General features: G+C 43.3%; 1 protein-coding gene across 2 annotated transcripts in view; it reads right to left on the bottom strand.

Moving 5' to 3' along the window:
- znf236 (zinc finger protein 236) overlaps positions 1-21,035 on the bottom strand; it is a 135,720-nt gene that overhangs the window by 93,325 nt on the left and 21,360 nt on the right. The window contains exons 5-10 of one of the 2 annotated variants that reach the window (XM_079504030.1): positions 20,143-20,415; positions 18,799-19,002; positions 17,693-17,740; positions 16,918-17,047; positions 13,010-13,270; positions 12,659-12,900 (exon numbers count right to left, since the gene is read on the bottom strand). In XM_079504030.1, the coding sequence (XP_079360156.1) occupies positions 12,659-12,900; positions 13,010-13,270; positions 16,918-17,047; positions 17,693-17,740; positions 18,799-19,002; positions 20,143-20,415 (1,158 nt within the window). The remainder of the gene's footprint in view (positions 1-12,658; positions 12,901-13,009; positions 13,271-16,917; positions 17,048-17,692; positions 17,741-18,798; positions 19,003-20,142; positions 20,416-21,035) is intronic. The other variant, XM_079504029.1, reaches the window with a different exon arrangement.

Below are 21,035 nucleotides of genomic sequence, written 5' to 3'. Positions count from 1 at the left end.
TAATTTTGTCAACTTAACCCTGGTATCCAGTTTCCGAGCGCCGCTGAGGTTCCATCATCACAAAGGTTGGTCAAGGATGTGTTTGATAACATTCAGGCTCCCAGAACGACATTCTTTTAATACAAAATAGTGTTCAGAACTAATGATAGGATTAGCTACCCTTTTGACGTAGTTTTGTCATTTAAATCTTAAAAGTGACGCCAACCATAGAGCCCCTCCTCGCGAGAACCTCTTCCCTCTATTCCTCTTTCTTCTTCCTAAAACTATCTTTGCATTGTGCTTGTAAACTGAACGGACCTATAGTTGAAGTTGTTATTTGAGTAAGACTGGACTTTATAACGTTTGCTCTTGGCTATTTTGCACAACTCATGTGCAGACTAGTCAGAAGCAACTATACCACAGTCTACCAAATAGTATATTTTCAATGCGCAGGGTTAAGTCTTTACGGCTAATGTCCGAATTGGATTAACCCTGACGCGGCCGCTCTTGCTATGTTTTTATTTGAGTATATGACAAGTATGTTGTAACAGTATTTCGATATAATAAATATCTCATTTTGCTGGTACAAATCTAAACAAATCTCCGGACTATTCTTTGATTCCGTCTGTGTGTATTTGATTTGTTTTATATTGGGGGAACTGTAACACAGTATTTATTCATACCAGGTATTCGTAACTCACGTCTTCAGATAGACGTTTTTATGATAAGATACACAGTATGTACATAGTTTCAAAGCGCTTCATTCCGAGTGGAAACTATGTGTATATTGACAGGCTAAGTGACTCACGTCTTCAATTGGACGTTAATGAGATGCAAGTGGATAGGAATTAAATGTGTATTCGATTCGCTGGCGAGTCGGGGTTGCATTTGATTTCTGGCTAATTGACATCATAATCTTGCCTAATAATCCCTACATAATGGTACCCGTGTGCATATTGACATAATGGTACCCCTGTGCATATTACACTACTTTTAATGATTATCCTTCTAAATTATTACCATTTACCTCACATTGACAATATCTAAAGTATTCATGTTAAGGCTAAATCTTAAACTTAACAATCTAAATTACTTAAACTTATAACATTAACAATCTAAAGGTTTATTAATATAGTTTCAAAAGGGTTTAATAACCATTTTGGTAAATTGCATTCTAAATGCCCCCTGACTGGGTTTTATGATGGAACACCCATTATAATATGACTTTAAAGGTATTAATATAGAATTACAGTTTAACATAACATTAAAGATAAAGTTAATATTCACTTGGTTTAATAAGGTTTTACAGTCCTGACTTGAGTACTTTTACTCTATTACATTTCCAGAGTTTCACTCTGCCACTTCCTATCAAAATTGAGGAAGTATTACTCAAATATAATAATAATTTAAAACAGGGGTCTAACAAGACCCCATTAAGATCCATAAGATGCCACATATAGGCTCCGGCCTGACAACGCGTTGCATGTTCGAGTCCCGTTCATGACGGCCTTTGCTGCATGTCTCCCCCCGTCTCTCTCCCCCCTTTCCTGTCAATCTTCACTTCAAGGATGGCAGAAAAGCCAAAAAACTAATCTTAAAAAAAAGAAAAGGACGATCTACTTTACATCTACATTACAATCTCTCAACACATTGTAGATCTGCTATTTTTGAATAACAGATTTTCAGGCGCTAGGAATTATAAGACGTCATAGGAAATATCCTTTTTATGACTACAAGATATCCACACTGCAAGGTAAAATGTTAGTTAAGTTTTGGAAGTGTTCTGGGTAGTTCTATTAGTGCCGTGAGACCTAGCTTCATATGGTCATTGGTCAATGTTCAGGTTTATTTGACTGCTAAAGAAATTCAGCTTTATTGACTTGTCCGTGGTATGTGTGACTGTGTGAACCTGCACATCTGCTGGACCCATGCTACCAGCCCTCTACTACTCCATGCTGGACCCATGCTACCAGCCCTCTACTACTCCATGCCCCATGCTACCAGCCCTCTACTACTCCATGCCCCATGCTACCAGCCCTCTACTACTCCATGCTGGACCCATGCTACCAGCCCTCTACTACTCCATGCTGGACCCATGCTACCAGCCCTCTACTACTCCATGCTGGACCCATGCTACCAGCCCTCTACTACTCCATGCTGGACCCATGCTACCAGCCCTCTACTACTCCATGCTGGACCCATGCTACCAGCCCTCTACTACTCCATGCTGGACCCATGCTACCAGCCCTCTACTACTCCATGCTGGACCCATGCTACCAGCCCTCTACTACTCCATGCTGGACCCATGCTACCAGCCCTCTACTACTCCATGCTGGACCCATGCTACCAGCCCTCTACTACTCCATGCTGGACCCATGCTACCAGCCCTCTACTACTCCATGCTGGACCCATGCTACCAGCCCTCTACTACTCCATGCTGGACCCATGCTACCAGCCCTCTACTACTCCATGCTGGACCCATGCTACCAGCCCTCTACTACTCCATGCTGGACCCATGCTACCAGCCCTCTACTACTCCATGCTGGACCCATGCTACCAGCCCTCTACTACTCCATGCTGGACCCATGCTACCAGCCCTCTACTACTCCATGCTGGACCCATGCTACCAGCCCTCTACTACTCCATGCTGGACCCATGCTACCAGCCCTCTACTACTCCATGCTGGACCCATGCTACCAGCCCTCTACTACTCCATGCTGGACCCATGCTACCAGCCCTCTACTACTCCATGCTGGACCCATGCTACCAGCCCTCTACTACTCCATGCTGGACCCATGCTACCAGCCCTCTACTACTCCATGCTGGACCCATGCTACCAGCCCTCTACTACTCCATGCCCAACGCAAAACATCACAGTTGCATAATGCTGCGTTCACGCGGGCAGACGCAAAGATACAGTCTACCATTCATTGTCAATGGAAGCCAGCGACATTGAATTTGACATTGGAATTTCCAACATGGAAATGTGAATTAACGCGACCAGGGTGGTTTACCAGGCTAACTATTCTCATGCGACTAGAGGTTGACATTTTTTCGGGATTCCCGCGGGTCCCGTGGGATTCTCGCAGGATGGGATTACATTTTGTATTAATCCCGGGATTGGTACGGAGCAGGAATGAAAAGTCAATGGGAGCGGGCAGGAGCGGGAATTAAATTATTATATTACCACAGATGATCTGTTCCTGGTGCCATATGTTTTGAATTAAAACTGCATGAAACACAGTCATTTAAAAATAACACAAAATCCATTGCATTTCCTAATGACTAATTTATTAATAAAAATAACACAAAAAAAGCAACGAGAGCAGGATGTGAGTGGGAATAATTATTGTTGATCTATTTCTACCATATAGAGCAACTTTCATTCAACTTTGACCCCTCTGTCACACAGCGTAGTGATACTGGACACAAACAAAGTTCCATGTGACAGAAGGGTCAAAGCTGAACGAAAGTTGCTCTATATGGTAGAAATAGGTCAACAATACAAAATTACCGGAACTACTTAATATTCACCAAAACCAGACCAGAACTCCCACCAGGGGACTCAGGCAATCAATTAATACCTTTGCAACCACTATATTAATGCCAAGTATTTCCTACAGCTTTAAGTCCAAAAAATGTAACTAACCCTTTAAGGAGGACAAGGATTTCCTGGTTCATCCAGGGTTTTAGACATGTTTGAGGGGGGACACACACTCTCACAGAACCTGATGTAATCTGTAATAATCTGGCTGTCTAAGTCGTCACCGTGTGCCCTGTCACAGTGTTCCCAATCATACCCCTCCAAGACAAAGCTCAGTTGCCCCACCGCCTCATCTGACCATTGTTGGACAATTCTGAAGTAAAAGCTTTGTGTAAGAGAAAGAGGGGGTGAGCTGCCACTCACTACTATCGCTACAGTGACAGAGAAGAGAAGTGACAGAGATGAGAAGAGAAATGGGAGGACACTTAACAACCTGTGAGTCACACAAAAAGGCACCAGATGTCTCTACATGTCACCTCGGTCTACAGTAACTGCCATTGGCAGCTTGTGTTGGTACAGGACAGTGTGTCTATTGGATGATGTTAAACACTTCAACTCGGGCATCACCAGTTTGAACACGCCTTCTTGAGACATTGGCAAATGTTTTTCAAAAGTAGTTTACCCCTAGATCACAATGCATCGCTAGTTTTGGAATTATTTAGTGCTTAAGTGGTTAGAAAGTGATGCGTATCTTCAAAGGTTGTGTTTTATGAGACAAGCTGATGAGCTCTGCATTTCCTTTATATTAGTTTGTTAGTTCTATCTTTCTCATTGAGTAGGGGGCGGCTGTGGCTCAGGAGGTAGAGCAGGTCGTCCAATGATCCCTGGGTCGGCAGTTCGAATCCCGGCTCCTCCTGTCCACATGTCGAAGTGTCCTTGGGCAAGACACTGAACCCTACATTTCCTCCAATGAGTCGGTTGGTGTGAGCTTGCCACCATTGGTGTGTGAATGTGGGAAGTGAGGACGCTGGCGTCGACTGTTCGACGCTTCACCTCCCAATTAATGAACCATTGTAAAGCGCTTTGAGCACTTGGAAAAGCACTATAAAAATGCAATTCATTAAAAAAGAGATGACCTTTCTAGAAAACAATGAACCTATCCTCTTGCCCGCTCTGTAACCCTTTCAACATCTGTGTTTTGCTCCCTGCATCTCTGTCAGAGTTGAACAGCAGGGAGGATAATAGTTGCAGCACAGCCCCCGTGGAGACAGTGAAGCAGCAGTGTACTTAGCTGACAGTTTCTCAATGAGAAATTGACATTGGTAGTTGATAAGCAGAGTGCGGGAGGTAAATAAATTAATTGGGCACAGTAGGGATGTAGCATAACTTGCCGTCACCCCCTCATGAACAAAAGACACGAGCCAAAAAGAAGGTTATTTGAAGTTCAAATGTCACAAAGCACAAATGTGGGGAAGGGAAAAGCAATTATTGCATCCATCAGAGTAGCTATACAAAATAATGAAAAAGCTGTATTCAGCGACAGAAATTTGAACTGAGTTCATCCCAAGTAGTGTTTATGCAAATGATTTTCTTCAAAATCCGGGTCTTTGTTTGTGGAAGGCTTGAAATGAGAATTCATACAGTAGTTGATGAGTGGAGTACGGGAGGTCAATAAATGAATTGGGCAAAGATGTGATGTAGCAGAACTTCCTGTTCACAGGGAAAAAAGACACCAGCCAAAAAGAAAATGATTTAAATGTGGAATAATAAATGCATAAAATGAAAAGGCTGCATTCAGGAACCGAAATCTGAATCTGGATATGAAAGGTCAAAAACTGAGTACTTATTACTGTACATAGCATATTTTTATGCTATGTAGATTAAATTAATACATACTGTAGGACCACAATGGAAAGTTTGGAAACAAGTCCCCAGGACTTTTTTTTGTTACCTTTTAGCTAATGTCTGACTGTACCACAAATAAAGTATTCAATTCATCAATTTATATGGATTCGTTGACTGTTTGGCGATAAGAAAACAGTGACAAATGCTCGACATGATCCAATGTCATCCCTGTTACAAACAACACTAATCCTATTTGCCTTCAGAAAACGTCTCTTAGAGGCAGACAGAATAGACTCTGACTGTCTGACTGATCCAAGATGAAGTGACAATTTATTTTCTGTCAGCCATTCCCTGACAGATTCTAATTCCACACTCAATGTCTTCTCGATCTCAGACACATTTTTCCCTGGAACCAGTACTGCTGAATCATCCACAAACAGCAAAAGTTTGTATTTTACTGCAGCAGGAGACCTATCGTTAATGTATAGTATATGGGAAATAGAAGAGACCCAAGTATAGAGCCCTGCAGAATACCACATGAAATTCCTTTTTCCTCAGACAACACACCATCAACATCTGTCATCTGCGTCCATCTAGTTAAATAAGATCTAAACCAAAACACTGTAGAATCATTTAATACCAAATCCAACAGGACCATTCTACCAAACATGATCGCATTGCTCTTTGACGTCATCTCACAGGTGTATTAAACATGTTTCAGTAGAGTACGATGGTCCAAAACCAGACTGACATTTTAAAAGTAAAGTATGTTATAAGATAGTCCTGCATGTAAACAACCTTGTCGAATACCTTGGAAACAATACGGACACAGACCGATAACTTTCCTTCCTCTGATTTGCTCTTGCTTTCATACAGTGGAACTAGTACTTAAGCTAGTACTTAAGCCATCTTTGTTTGTTCTCTTGTTGAGCTCTATGTTCTTTGTCTTGTATGGTTGGTAGCAGCATCAATTAGATGTTTTTTTTATGATAGGGGCAGGTATAAATAAGATTTATCTTCTTCCTGCTCCTTTTCTTTTCTGGTATGGAATATGTAAAAAATAAGTACAAAGTAAAATTAATATAATCATGTAAAACCATAACTGAAATGAAATAAATAAATATGAAATTAAATCTTTAAATCATCAGGAATGATGACACTTTGTATTTGTCAAACAAAACACATTTCTTTGTCTATTTCTAAACCTATACTGTTGGCTCCTGCAACAGTGTTGTTGATAGCAACAACAGCAACAACAAAAAAGCTAATCTGCAAGCTCACAACGTATGGCATTTAACACGTTGCAAGCTTGTAAAATAAGTAATAGGGCTTACGTGCTTAACCACATGAACCCTAGCATCCGTATTCTGGGACTAACATTTTTGCAATTTTCCGCGAAGACATTTGGTAAAGTAGGGGGCTTAGTATAGAACTGTGAAGAATAGTTAATGACCTTCGTGAGGAGGAAGGACTACCTAGGAGATGGTGAGGATACATAAATGGCAAAAATAATGTGCAGAAATTGGATGGTTAAGGATGGCTCCATCACTCTTTTCTGAAGAGGGATGGTAATTACAAGGAGTGGCTAATTATGGTTGCAGCAGAACTCTTGAAATTCGAACGGTCTAGAAAAAGTGTGTCCTGGACTGGTACTTGAATTAGTTGTCTCCACCAGGCCGAAAGCATGGGGAGAAAGTTTTGCACTCCGTCCGTGTGTGTGTGTGTGTGTGTGTGTGTGTGTGTGTGTGTGTGTGTGTGTGTGTGTGAGTCCATGTGTCTGTCCGTCCGTCCGTCTGTGTACAGCTAAACTCCACACACACTCCCTGGATGCCAACGATGAACCTCTGCCCCAAAGAACGGCCTGTTATAGCGCCACCAGGAGGCCGACTTTTCTGTCCAAAAATCCCGCAAATCGTTACACACTATCTCTATAGTCATGTGTTCAAGTCAGATCTGTCCGATATTTCATATTCCATCCCAATTGGCTAACATTGGCTTTCAAAGTTTGCAGGATTGGCCCGTTTCCTACTAGGCTGAGGAATATATCCCACCCTTTTCACATTGGCCTGTTATAGCGCCACCAACAGGTGGATTTTTGCAAAACACATTTTTGGAACAAAATGCCTCAAATCATCCAATTGCCATCCAAGGCGTAAGAAGAAATGTCACCCTTTTCACATCGGCCTATTATAGCGCCACCAAGAGGCCACAACCCGACCTGCCCTGGTGGAGACCTGTGCCCCGAGGGGCACTTTGTCTAGTTTTAATTGTATCAACAATTGTAACAAATTGGTAACAAATATTGGCTGACGGATATTTAAATATACTGCACCCAATATGGAGGCGCTGAATTTTGTCTAAGCTAATTAAGCTTTGGTTCACACAGGAGGGTTTGTTATTCTGACGACAGTAGCAAACAAGGCACGCCACTTGCATTATTCATTTTTGGCAATGATGTTTGAGAAGGACTACTTTGCATTTCTCAATTGTAAATTATAAATGCTCTTCATACTGTGTAGATGTCATCATGAACATGGAGATTTGTTTTATGCCAAAAACATCCAGCTTTTTTCCTTCTTTTTTTCCATAAACCGAGACGGGCGGATGTGGAAGTGAAAGCCTAAAATTCATTTTGTCATGTTGGGTGCATGAAGATAGTAAACAGGAATGATCAGAGAAAGCAATATAAGTTGCCACATGGAAATGATTAAGTCTATTGTGAGCCCCTTGTTGTGTGGTCTCCCTCACGCGTTATTATTTATCCCACCACAGTTCTAGGAAAGCCCTGCTGTGATTGGCCAGTAGTCGTTGTGATTGACAGTTCTCATTAGTCTTACAACTACAACCTATCTCAAACCCTCACCCTAAACCTAACCTCCCACGGGGCAGCACACCTAAACCTAACCTTAACCCATGTCTAACTAATGACTAGTCTAAACTAAGTATGCACCCCCCTAAACCTAACCCGAACGGCCCAACCTCAGTAAAACTATGCCTTCCTGGGAGCCAATCAGACACATGGTGAGGCGGGTCTACCCTAGAACGTTGGTGGGATTCATAAAAACGCCTCCCTCACATGCTGAGGCCTCATACACCCGTACCAAACAAATGTTCTGTGTTCCGTCTGTGATTAATGGCTGCCACAATGCAATTCCAATGGGAGTCACATGGTTTGACCAAACATTTGTGTTCGATTGCTGATTGCTGCCCCGTCAAACACAAATGTTTGGTCAAACCATGTGACTCCCATTGGAATTGCATTGTGGCAGCCATTAATCACAGACAGAACACAGAACATTTATTTGATACGTGTGTATGAGGCCTGAGACAATCCATAGTTATCAAGAAACCAACACAGTTCCTCTCCTGATTGAAAGTGAAGCGCCTGGCAGTCCATTGGCAATCTACTCTCTGACTTAGTGAATTGCATCTTCTCATTAGTTTCTTTGGTGCAATTGGTCATTTGATGTCAGGCACTGGCATGGAAGAAATCCTCAAATGACAGTGTACAGACCATACGGCGGCCATGAAGCTTGAAGAAAAATCAATTGGCAGGGTTATTTGTTGGTCGATGAAGCACTGAATAACCAACTGGCAGAGTAAACAGAGTAGAACTGCCCGCCAAAGCAAGTAATGCTTTAAACTTGTCACAGGTGACTGAAGATGGCACCGTTGCTGATGACAGCGAAGACACACAAAGTGAGACTAGGGTTGGGCAATGTCTAAGATGTGCACATCCAAACATCACAAAAGACAATGGATCATTCTATTCTAGAAGCTTGTAGATCTGCTATTTTCACCAAATCGTAGCGCAAATAGGGATTGTAAGGTTGTAGTGGTTTCATTGAAAAAGGTTGACAAATCCTATATTAAAATTGTCTCAAGGGAGGACCGACCAGCCGGAAGGCCGACGGACCACTGTATGGGTTCTCTTACCCTTCGATACCGATCTTGTGCGTAAATGGAAAATTTTAATATTTCCAAAATGATTATGTCAAAACCCACGTCAAAACTGTTCCTGTGTGTGTGTGTGTGTGTGTGTGTGTGTGTGTGTGTGTGTGTGTGTGTGTGTGTGTGTGTGTGTGTGTGTGTGTGTGTGTGTGTGTGTGTGTGTGTAAATATCCATGATATTGGGATTTGTTAATGTTTAATGAATATGTTGTGAAGTAGCGGGGTGGCTCAGGGGTAGAGTGGCTGGATGGGAACCGCAAGGTTGCCAGTTCGAACCCGGGCTCCCCCAGAGTTAGTGTCGAAGTGTCCTTGAGCAAGACACTGAACCCCTAATTGCTCCTGATGTGCAGGTTGGTACCTTGCATGGTTTCCCCCGGCATCGGTGTATGAATGTGTGTGTGAATGGGTGAATGTAATGCACAATCTATGTAAAGCGCCTTGGATAAAGGCGCTATATAAATGCACCATTTACCATTTAACAGCACATGACCCTAAGCTTCGACCTAGGCTCAAACTGCCCAGGACCCCTGGCAGTTACTAGAAGAAGCAGATAAGGGTGTGCATTACGACACCATGCAGGGGTAGTAATGACTGCTCCACTGCCTGTGAGAGAACAGATCAGCATTTACTAACCCAAACTGTGTTTAACTATAAAACATTATGCCTGCATTTATCTAAAGGTGGATATGTAATCCCAATGTAATCCCAATCCCAAAGGAATGTAAATGATTAATGTGTTAAACCCTAAATAAGATGTACTCTCATAGCATTTGAGAGTAGCTAGTGGAGGAATAGACCATCCCACCAGCCTGTGTAATTACCTGGAAACTCCGGTTTCCAGTGAGTGATCTCACAGTCAACTGCCAATGGCTTGTAACCTCACCTCAAAGGAGGGACTTAGCCATGTGTAGGCTTAAGAAGCATGCAGGAAAATAGTGGATTCAGATTATATGGAACCAAGGGAGAATCCACGCCTTGTGCTCACTGCACAAAGACAACCAATAACAGCTTCACATCGACCAATGGTAATTATGCATAAATGCTATTAATAAGCGATGAATAATGCGTTATCCATATGTTGTAAACCTGTCTGTAATTGACGAATGTATTGTATATTCTGTCTCCATTTGATGCAGGTTTTTTACCACTTAAGTAATTACCAACCAATACCCTTACTAACCTGACCTAATGGAATCTTAGTTCATGTGTTTAAATGTTTGTTAAATGACAATAAAACTATAAAAGACACAAGAGTTATGTTATTTAGACAGGCGAAAGCGAAGTAAAGCTGGAGGTTTGAGTAAAATCTATGTGAATCCGTGTGATGACTGATCCCTTCCGGAGGGGGTAACTGACACGATATGTTAATAATTAGCAAAGAAATCGTAGCCAGCTATAAATCTGGACAGTGTGTGTGTGTGTGGGGGGGGGGGGGGGGGGAGAATGTGTAGGCCTGTCACAAAGACGCAAAACAATATTATACTACATATCTGATCGTAGGGAATGAGGTATCTCGGGGTATTGTTCACGAGTGAGGGGAGGACAGAGAAGGAGATCAGCCGGAGAATCGGAGCGGCCATTTTGAGTGAAAAACGGACGATCGATCAGAGCACCTTTAATTTTCACCATCAGGTTCAGGTTCAGGAATGGATTGGAAACTCGCTCCTTAATCAACGGAGCTGCTAATGCCATCGTCAAGGACTCCATTGCTTAGTGATTACCACTCATTTGGATGAGGACATGGAGTGAAGATTGCATGCAGACCTAACCGTCAAGGTCAAGATTCAAGCTCGGTCTAATTAAATGTTTCAATCTGTGTACTGCTGGCTGTGTGCTGGCATGCATGCATCATCATTTTAATTGAAAAACAAAGACAAATTTGCATTTGCATATAATAAATATTTGGATTTTTTTTTTAAAGGTTGTTTTTGTGCATATACTTTCAGATCTATTGATTGTATGTGAAAGAACACGGAACGACCTTAATAATGAAGACATATAGGAGCATAGCTACACAGAAGAAAGGAAATTAATTCATTAGACCACACTGAAAATAGAACACCTTTCACTCCAGTACATTTCATATAGAAATATTGTACTTTTGACTCCTCTTCGGATCCGAACATAACGTATACAAATAATATGTATTAACACTTTAAGCGGCCAGGGTTATTTATTTCATTACATTCATGCGCCCAGTCGATTTATAAACACGGACCCCTTTTCCGGACGGACCGGCGTAAGTGGTTGATGTGTGTGTAGCAGCTAACAATAGCTACACCACTCTAGAGTCGATCGACAACAACGGGAGACAAGAATAAATCTATCGAGCCTAGCGACTGGACCGCGGAGCGCCGTCTAACATAAAAAGACGGGATGATTTAAATCGCGAGTTATGAACATTTTAAGATTTTCGTTTTCATCAGCTAAACAGGGGAGGGAGTTTTTCGATGACGTCTCACTCTTGCGCGTCACCGAGGAGAGCCCAGCAGACGCGCCTGGGCTATACAGCCATGCGATCTGTTCTCGTATCAATAAACTTCGTCTTTTGGACAATACTTCGTCCTGAGTGTCGGGCGTTACTAATAGAAAGGACAAAGAACTTCGTCCTGGGCGTTCAGGGTGTTAACCACTTCAGCTTAAAAAAATGTGAAAACAGCTACTATTTTCAATATTTTTTGAAATTTGAAAATGTATTTGGGGAAAATATTAGCAATGCATTGATGATATAGATTTTTTTTCATGTACTCTGTACTCACTTGAATTACTTGAATATTTACTTGAACATACACTTTGGGCCCTATTATGCATGTCTTAAGTACCAGGTCTTATTACTTAACTTAAGACCTGGAGGCGTGATCAATGCCATTTGGCTATTCTGAGTGGCCAAACAGCATTGACCACGCCTCCAGGTCTTAAGTTAAGTCATAAGACCTGGTACTTAAGACACGCATAATAGGGCCCTTTGTCTACGAGCTACTTGCCATGTTTAGCATCTGGTGTTAATGGCCTCCCTGGGAGAATTGCATGTTTAGTGACTTCTACATCATTGGTTCTCAAAGTGGGGTCCTTGAGGGAGTTCCAGGGGTCCCCAGCTAAATGCATAGTTAGGAACCAAATGGACCCTTATGGGTCTGTAACTCTGTGTACACTCTCACGAGTTACAATATAAATTGTTGTCCCAGAGATAGAAAATTAGAAATGCCATTAAATGGGGGCCCGTAACCTAATGCATGTGAAACTGGGGGTCCTTGAAATTAAAATGGTTGAGAATCACTGAAAGAGCCTTACAAATCAGGGTCAGTTTTCAAATGGGGGGTCCGTGGGCTAATAAGTGTCAATTTGGGGGTCCTTGACATGAAAGAGTTTGAGAACAACTGTTCTACTATAGCTTCTCACCTTCTCCCTGCACCAGTGGCTGGTCGCTCAGCTGCACCTCCAGTGTCACCTGTTGTCCTCCACTGACCACCTGGCTCTGGTCTAGTCCCAGCATGCTTTGCTGCTCCCCTCCTACTGGCTGAGGGGCGTGTTGCTGCAGCGCGTCGGCCTCCATCTCCACCTGCATGTCATGAGCCACGGCGGTGCCTCCCAGGGGGTCTTCTTCTGCTCCCTGGGACTGCAGCTGCTGGGCCAGTTCATACCTAGGGATGGAGCTTGTTTGTTTGTATGAAAACCACTGTACTAGACAATGGAAGACATAACCAATTTTAATAACATTGCACCAGGATAAATGGTGAGGCCCACACGCACCTGTGTGTCTTCATGTGCTTCCTGCAGTTGGGGGACGACTTGAAAGTCTTCTGGCAGTAGGGGCACATGTAGGGACGCAGGTCGCTGTGGGTGGTCATGTGGCGTCTCAGGCTTCCACTGGTGGTGAAGGTCGTGTCGCACAACAGACACTTGTATGCTTTCAGGCCGGAGTGGGTGCGAATGTGGGCCTTCAGGACCCCCGAGGAGGCAAAGCCCCTGCTGCACTGCACACATTTGTAGGGCCTCTCTCCTGTGTGAGATCTGAGACAAGAATAAGAACCCAGAACAATGGGTGCATCAGTATTCAGTCTTTCAGTAAAGAAAAGGGAAAAGCTGTTTGAAATGATACCGCATGTGAGACACGGCGCAGATTATCATAAGGTCAAGGATGGAGCTGACTTGTGGGTGTACTGAAATGCTAATGGCGGTGTCGAGAGAAAAAATACATGGATATAAGAGCTGGATATTGATAAGCACCATCCATGCAAATGCTTAGTGAGTACTTTTGAAATATGGAGAGTAGAGGAACACCATGGAGTTAACAGACTTACATATGGTCAGTAATACCATGAATATTTTGTGGACCTGGGAAACAAAGATTCCGGGACAGTAGAAAAACGTTTTACAAATTAAAGTATCATGTTTATGCGTCATGGAATCAGAGCATATGAACGGAGCGACGGGGTTTTGAATTGAGCGTGGAGCGGGTTTTAAGATGGGTCAGAGTCACAGGCTTCGAAGTGAGGCCCACCTGCCGGTCAGGGCTGTGCACCACATGTTTGAGCATGTCCGGTCACACGGACAGACACAGAGGCACGTGCTGCATGTTTGCTCCATGTTTCGGACACACAGAAACATACTTTCATGTTTAAATTCTTATTTTTTTAGCTGAGGGGACGGACGGGTCTGAGCGGAGCGTGCAGAGGCCGCTGCGCAAATGAAAGTGAGCGACGGAGCGGGGTGGAATCAACACGAGCGAATGAGCGAGCGACACAACAGCCCTCTGGAGCAGCATTTTCCCCTGCTCCACTCCGCTCACATGGAAGGTTCAGAGTAAAAGCGGCCATGTCTTTCCGGCACCCCAGAGCTTCTATTTTGAAGGAATCCCGGAGCTGATTGTGTTAACCCTGGTGCAAACATTCAGTGAAAATGCACCGGGAAGCGATTTGGTGTAGAGTGAAAAAAAGGAGGAGACCAAGACCGTATAGATCCAGGTTGACGAAATCTACAGGGTTTAAGCAGTGTTCAAAATCCAAGAATGTGAGGTGGCAGAAGATAGCAACCGATGTGGAAAGATACTATAAGAGACAGACTGATGGATTAGGGGGTAACAGTAAGGAGATAATGATGAGAGTGAAGTACATATGATCTTAAAACAAAACAAGCTGAATTTTAAACTATGGAGCTACCATGGTGTTTACTAGTATCACAAACACATAATGAGACAATAAATGTATGCAAGTTACTGAAACAATGTTAAATGATATTTATTATTGAATTACTAAAAACCAATTTAGGAAAATGGCTATTAAGTCCGACACAGTTTGAAAGTATAATTTAGGACAGCTGCAGAACGCTGAGGAAAAAAAGTTAATTTCGAGCCCTAACAAACACGCCAGAGCTGTGAAATTGCATCATCATTCTTCCATACCTCACACAGCCCTTTAACTCTCCATTACGAGGCAATGAAGACTCGGGCCTGATGGAGAGAAACTGCAGCACTTCTCTCCTGCCTTAGTTAGTTGCTACGAGAGTGAGGTCTAGCCAACACCAACTCGGGATTCCTGGATCGCTGCCCTCCACAAATTCCTATCCAACATCAAGTTCTTGAGCTCTGCAGTGTTGTCAGCCAAGCTGTCGCGCCGCAGCACGTCTACATAGGTGGTACGCTTCTTTCCCCTCCTGGCTTTGCCCTGGATTGGCTCCCATAGGGTCAATTTACTTGCCTCAAGTTCTGGGTGCCTGACGCACCCTATACCCTCAATGTGTTATTTTTTCCTCATGAAAGTGGACATTCAGGGCTTTTATTCGGTGTATAGTATGTACGGGATACTTTTTGTGTTTCATTTTATATCTGCCTGTCAATGTCACAATGACACAAAACTGTGAATATTTCAGCTTTCTGTTCAAAAACACCACTTTTAGACAAAAGCAGGTGTTACATAAAGGTCAATAACTCCAGAACGGAAGATGGTAAAACCTTTTTCTTTTTAATTAGAGCCGACAACATAAGCTTTCTTTTGAGGTAAGTGGTGTGATTCTCGCTACAAGACGACGTTTGCTGTGGGCCTTGAAAAAAGTCCTTCTTTGAACCTAATCCCTCAGCACCCTGGGAAAGCATTTTTCTGAAATGCTCAGCACGCTGTGTGTTAATGTGCCCATGGCTCCTGATGGCGAGCCAGCTCAGATTAACCCTTTCTACTCTCTGCCTCTACTGAATTCACCATCTTTCTCCTGTCGCTCTCCTCTGTTTTATCCGTTGGAGCTCCCCCTCCTCCCAGAAGGAGTGAGTGCATTCTCCGGCAGCGGCAATCAGACGCCAGGGGGGGGGGGGGGGGGGGGGCACCTGCCGGGGAGGGATTATGACACGCCGCAACTGCCGAGACATGCGTTGCCGGTTAAAAATCACCCGTGTCTTCCCTGTGAGGTTAGGTTTCTGGATATTGTAGACTTTTCTTCAAGGTCTGAGGTATGAGCCAGACTCCGAGGCATCAGCCGCTGCCGGAAAATGCACTCACTCTCCCTGCCCTCCTCATTCCTTCTCGTTTTCAGCCCAACTCGCCAGACACTCTCCTTCAACTTGTCTAGCTTGTCCCGTTCAGTCTTTTTCCTCTCTACTTCCGTCTGCTTCAGATGGAGAGCTAAAGCCTGTAGGCTTAGTGGAATCTAAGTTGATCGCCGCCCTTGGCAGCTGTCATAGGCTTTGCTATGTAATAAGCATTTAAAAAGACCCAAAAGAGCAGATTGTAATGAAATAGTGATCTGCCTCCACTTGGTTCCAGCATGTATGTGCCAATCTTTACGAAAACATGTAAATATTGGAAAATATGGAGAGAGGGTCACATCTACACTCTATGTTCCTTTATTTTATGTACAATGTAGTTACTATGCAATTTTAACCAATCTATCTGTGAGTGCAGTGGTTGGAGGTGGTCTCCTTAACTTTATCAATGCCGCTAGGTGGTAGCATAAACCAGTGGTGTGCACAGATAGACACTAGGGGGTGCTAGACCCCCTGCCCTTTTGGCAATGTGCCCTTTTGAAAAAGAAAAAACGTATTATTATTATTTGTATTTTTTTGTACAGTGTACACTGTACAGTATGTGGACCATGGTGACATTGATCAATTATTGATAAAAAGCTTCTAATATATTTTTTAGGCCCCAAAATCTATAAATCTCACACTATTAAGGCAACGGGCCGGTTCCACGTGCTGCACAAGGTGCCCTTTTTTCACTTGAGCACCTACCCCTCTAACTGTCTGTGCACGCCACTGGCATAAGCACATGTAACGTATTGACGGTCGCCACTTTCATATATGGAGCATACGGTTGTTGAACATGTACATATTTAGCACCTTTAGTACCGTTAGCTTTAGCTACGATTATAAACGTAGAAAGCATAGAAAATGTTACGTTTTCTATTGAGACATTTAAAGCCTAATGCCAGGTAGATAGAAGTGAACACCTATTTGCTCTACCTGAACCTCAATGACCAATATCTCCTCTGGCCAATGGCAGTGGAGATTGACACGAGTGCACAAATGAATTTTGGCATTTGTACACTCAGCGTTAAATTGAACACTGTTCGCAGTCTAGTGTCCCAGAGATAAACATTGTCTCAAAGGGGCCGTGGTCCAATCATCGTTTGAAATTAAAAGGTGAATCTGATGCTGGAGGACATCTCACCTGACATGCTGTTTAAGGTGGCTTGATTTCTTGTAGGCCTTATTGCAGAATTGACACTTGTAAGGCCGGTCACCCACAATCTCCAGGTACTGCTGGAAGGCAAGGCGAGGGTTCTGAGACTGCATGAGACCTGAAGACAGCAGAGGAACGCAGCACAGACACATCAGTCATACTGTACACATGGACCACCACCTATACACCACCATTTTGTATAACTTAAACTTATCCAGTATAACTTAAACTTAACAAACATTACTTAAACTGGAAAGGATCTCTGGCTATGGCTATGTCAGTCATAAATAGAGTTTTTACGACCGAAGGTGTGGCTGTTTCTGACACTCGCGAAGCCAAAGTTTGTCGTACAAACTCAATTTCCCGCCGCAGATATTGTAAGTCTAATTGTGCGTTTGTGTGTCTAAAACTCTCATACCCTATAAACAATACAGGCTCATAGGCTATCAGCTGTTCTGTGCGCATGCACACATGTAGGCGGACTAGGCGCGTGCACTGCGTGCGTGTGACGTCATTAAATTGCTATGGTGCCGAACTAAAAATCACCATTACACCACTGGTGTAGTAGGCTCATGCGGTTGCCCCAGTCCTGGCTAATCAAGAGACAGCTGGTGAGGATGAATCTGACACACTGAATGTCGGGAGCATTGTGGGGTTTTTGCTGTATATTAATTTATTGTTTAGTCCAGGGAGAACAGCAATACAGACTACTGGCGTGACCGCAGACTGTGACCATGTACAAGAAATGACCAAACCTGCCTACCGATGATGTCACTGGTAGGCGGGTTTCTGAACTGTCCACAGCTCTCCTCTGAGACACAGACCGAGAAGACAAAAATGGTACCATAATTATTAGCATTAGTGAGGACCAATTATAAGAAAATAGGTTCAAAATGGGTGAAATGGTCCTTATATGGAGATATGGTTGGAAAACGGCAGAGTATTCCGTACAGGTTCCCAAACGTTTTCAGCTTAAGATTCAAAAAAGTAATTTGGTGTCTTCCAGGGACCCAAACAAAACAATATGCTATGAATTAACCAGCTGCTATAAGCAATAATAATTGTCAAAATTTGAATTATATTTTTCTTTTTGGAATTCAGACAGCCAGCAATGGTTAAAGCTCCCCAAATTTATTTTGTCTCTATGACAATCTGCATTCAAAGATTTTACTAGAAGCTTTGTCATTGGTCGATTTGCCTGTCTACTTCCTGATTGGTTAGTCATTTCGACCGGGTTTTCTTCGACCAATGACAAAGCTTCTAGGAACATCTTTGAATGCAGATTGTGGCCCCTAGATGTGTCACAGAGACTAAGGGAGCGTTTTACCCATTGCTGGCTGTCTGAATAGAAAAGAAAAAAGAAAAAAAAGAAAGGCATTAAAGTTGACATATTATTGCTTATAGCAGCTTTAAGCCTTATTTCAAAAACAGCGAAAATAGCTTACCTACATATAGCCATGCGTCGTCAGCTTTTAAATCGACTATTCTCACTATAATTTGCTTTATTTTAAGCTTTGAAAATATTTTGACATAAATCTTTACAAAAGCTTGGACATTTTTGATTAAAAAAAATAGAAAAACAGCACACTACTTTGTGGCACAAAAAACACTGATTTGAGGTCACCGGAGTGTGAACATTGAGGGCAGTATTATGCGTGTCTTAAGTACCAGGTCTTATGACTTAACTTAAGACCTGGAGGCGTGGTCAATGCTGTTTGACCACTCAGAATAGCCACATGGCATTGATCACGCCTCCAGGTCTTAAATTAAGTAATAAGACCTGGTACTTAAGACACGCATAATACTGCCCCCAGTGCGGTTAAGTAAGATAAGAGACATAGAAAAGGAAAACATGCAAAAAAACCTCACCGAGGTCAGAGATGAGGATCGGATCCTGAAGGGGGATATCAGGCAGCGGAAGGTTACTCTTAGACTCCTTTGCTTTGTTGGTTTTGCGAGGAAACTTGTGCTTCTTCTGCTGCAAGCTTTTGAAGTGGGAGGCCACGTGCGTTTTCCTGTGGCCTGACGTCCGGAAGATCTTGTCACAGTGCGGGCATGGGAAAGGACGCACACCTGGGGAAAACAGCCAATGTTACATGAGGACATTTGCAATGACAAATCAATAAATGCTAACAAGGACGTACTGGCCGAAATTAAAATATCACAATATTATTGCCCTAATGGCGCCTGACATGTCCTTAGTCCTTAGTAAAACAAAGGAGGTAATTAAAAAAAAACATCATGACTGTGGCTAAAACTCAACAGTCCTTTGTTGAGTTAAGAATATTGATGGTGGCGCAGTCGGTAGTGCTGTCGCCTCACAGCTAGAAGGTCCTGGGTTCGATTCCCATAATCAGTGCCCATACCCTAGGTGGGGTTGGCAAAAGGCCCTTTCTGTGTGGAGTTTGCATGTTCTCCCCGTGTCCTCTAGGCCAGGTAGGTACCCTCACAAAAAACATTCAGTAATCCTGATCTCTAAACTGCCTTCCCCTGGCTAGCCGGGGCGCCTGATTGCCGGGGAAACTGCCCCCTCTCAGGTGAAAAGAAGCGGCTTGGACGCTCATGCATTGAAGGAAGAATGAGGTCGGTCCGTTGCTCTCCCCAGGTTGGCAGAGGATTATTAGCACTCAGGATTACATTAGATAATTGGCACTGGGTGAAAACAATGGGTTACACAAATCGTGGGATAAAAAATTAGAAAGAATATATATATTGATGGCACTTGGGATAAAGGACTTCTTGGATACATTTTTTGTTGCCTTCCAGAGTTCAATGGCTCAGACTGAGGATACAAGATAAAACAAGCTAATTCTTTATCAAGTTCTCACACACACACATTGATATTTTGTCACATCACCAGCAAGGTCATATCAACAAAGAAGTTGAAAGCATGCGATGTGACGAGGACAAGGATTCCGCTTATTGAGAAGCCCGACAGAGAGCCTTTGAAATTCATGGTGGGTCTATGCCTGGAAATAACAACACAGGAAAATAAACAGTGGAGTGGAGGTCGAGGAAAGAGCCCTTACATCACTTGGGTCACAGACACTTTGTGTCACAGACACTGGAAAACATTTCTTTCTGCACAACTCGAACATAAATGTGTCAAGAGGCAATGTCCTGCACAACTCGAACATAAATGTTTCAAGAGGCAATGTCCTTGGTGGCCCCTCTCTTCTATTCTATAAAGGAGACCTCCTCTAATAGGCTCACCTGTATGGAGTCGCATGTGCACCTTCATGCTGCCGGAGGTGGAGAAGCACTTCAGGCAGCACTGGCACTCGAAGGCCTTGATGCCCGTGTGCGTCTTCATGTGGGCAGTGAGGGTGCTCTTGACGGCAAAGGCCCTGAAGCACTGCTTGCATTTAAAGGGCTTCTCGTGGGTGTGGATGCGGATGTGGCGCACCAGGTCGCTGGGCTTCTTGAACTCCTTGGTGCAGTAGGGGCAGCCGTGCCAGCGCACACCGTTCTCCTCTCTGATGGAACCTGCAGGGAAAGGAGGAAAAGGCCATAAAAACAGAGGACAGAGATAAGTGCCAATGATAAGCCACTTGAACCCTAGCGTCCCTATTCTGGGCACGTCCCTGCTTACACCGGGGGACAAATGAAAGGCATACAAAGTTTGTTGTGGTGCTGCGTGTTAATGGCGTAGATTGAGCACAGCTGGTAAGTGAGTTGATAAGAGTGACTATCGTAGGATCCCTATCCCCCTCTACCAAACCCCGCTGTCATCCAACCACATCATTTTTGTGAGGCAGGTTATTCACAATGGGGGTCCGCGGACCCCCAAGGGATCCGCAAAGCAAGTCTGTCTGTCTGTCTGTCTGTCTGAAAATTAGCGATTGGTGTAGCCAGTGAGGAGCAGCAACAGCTCCTCACTGGCTACACCAATCGCTCTGAATTAAATTTTTAACAAATTGAATGCTGTTAATTACATTTATTAGTGAATTAAAAAACAGAAACTGTAAGGGCTACAGTGGAGGGGAGGGGAGGTTCATAATAATTATTAAAATTGATGTAATTACATCAAAATGATTACTGGATTCCTTGGGTCATGATGCATCGTCCCATATAGGCTACGCCCATTTGCGTCAGGATAACTTTTC

The sequence above is a fragment of the Electrona antarctica genome (genome assembly GCF_951216825.1).
Source record: "Electrona antarctica genome assembly, chromosome: 6".
Classification (NCBI taxonomy): domain Eukaryota; kingdom Metazoa; phylum Chordata; class Actinopteri; order Myctophiformes; family Myctophidae; genus Electrona; species Electrona antarctica.
Note: the sequence above shows the minus strand (reverse complement) of the source record. Positions and strands in the feature narration are given on the sequence as shown.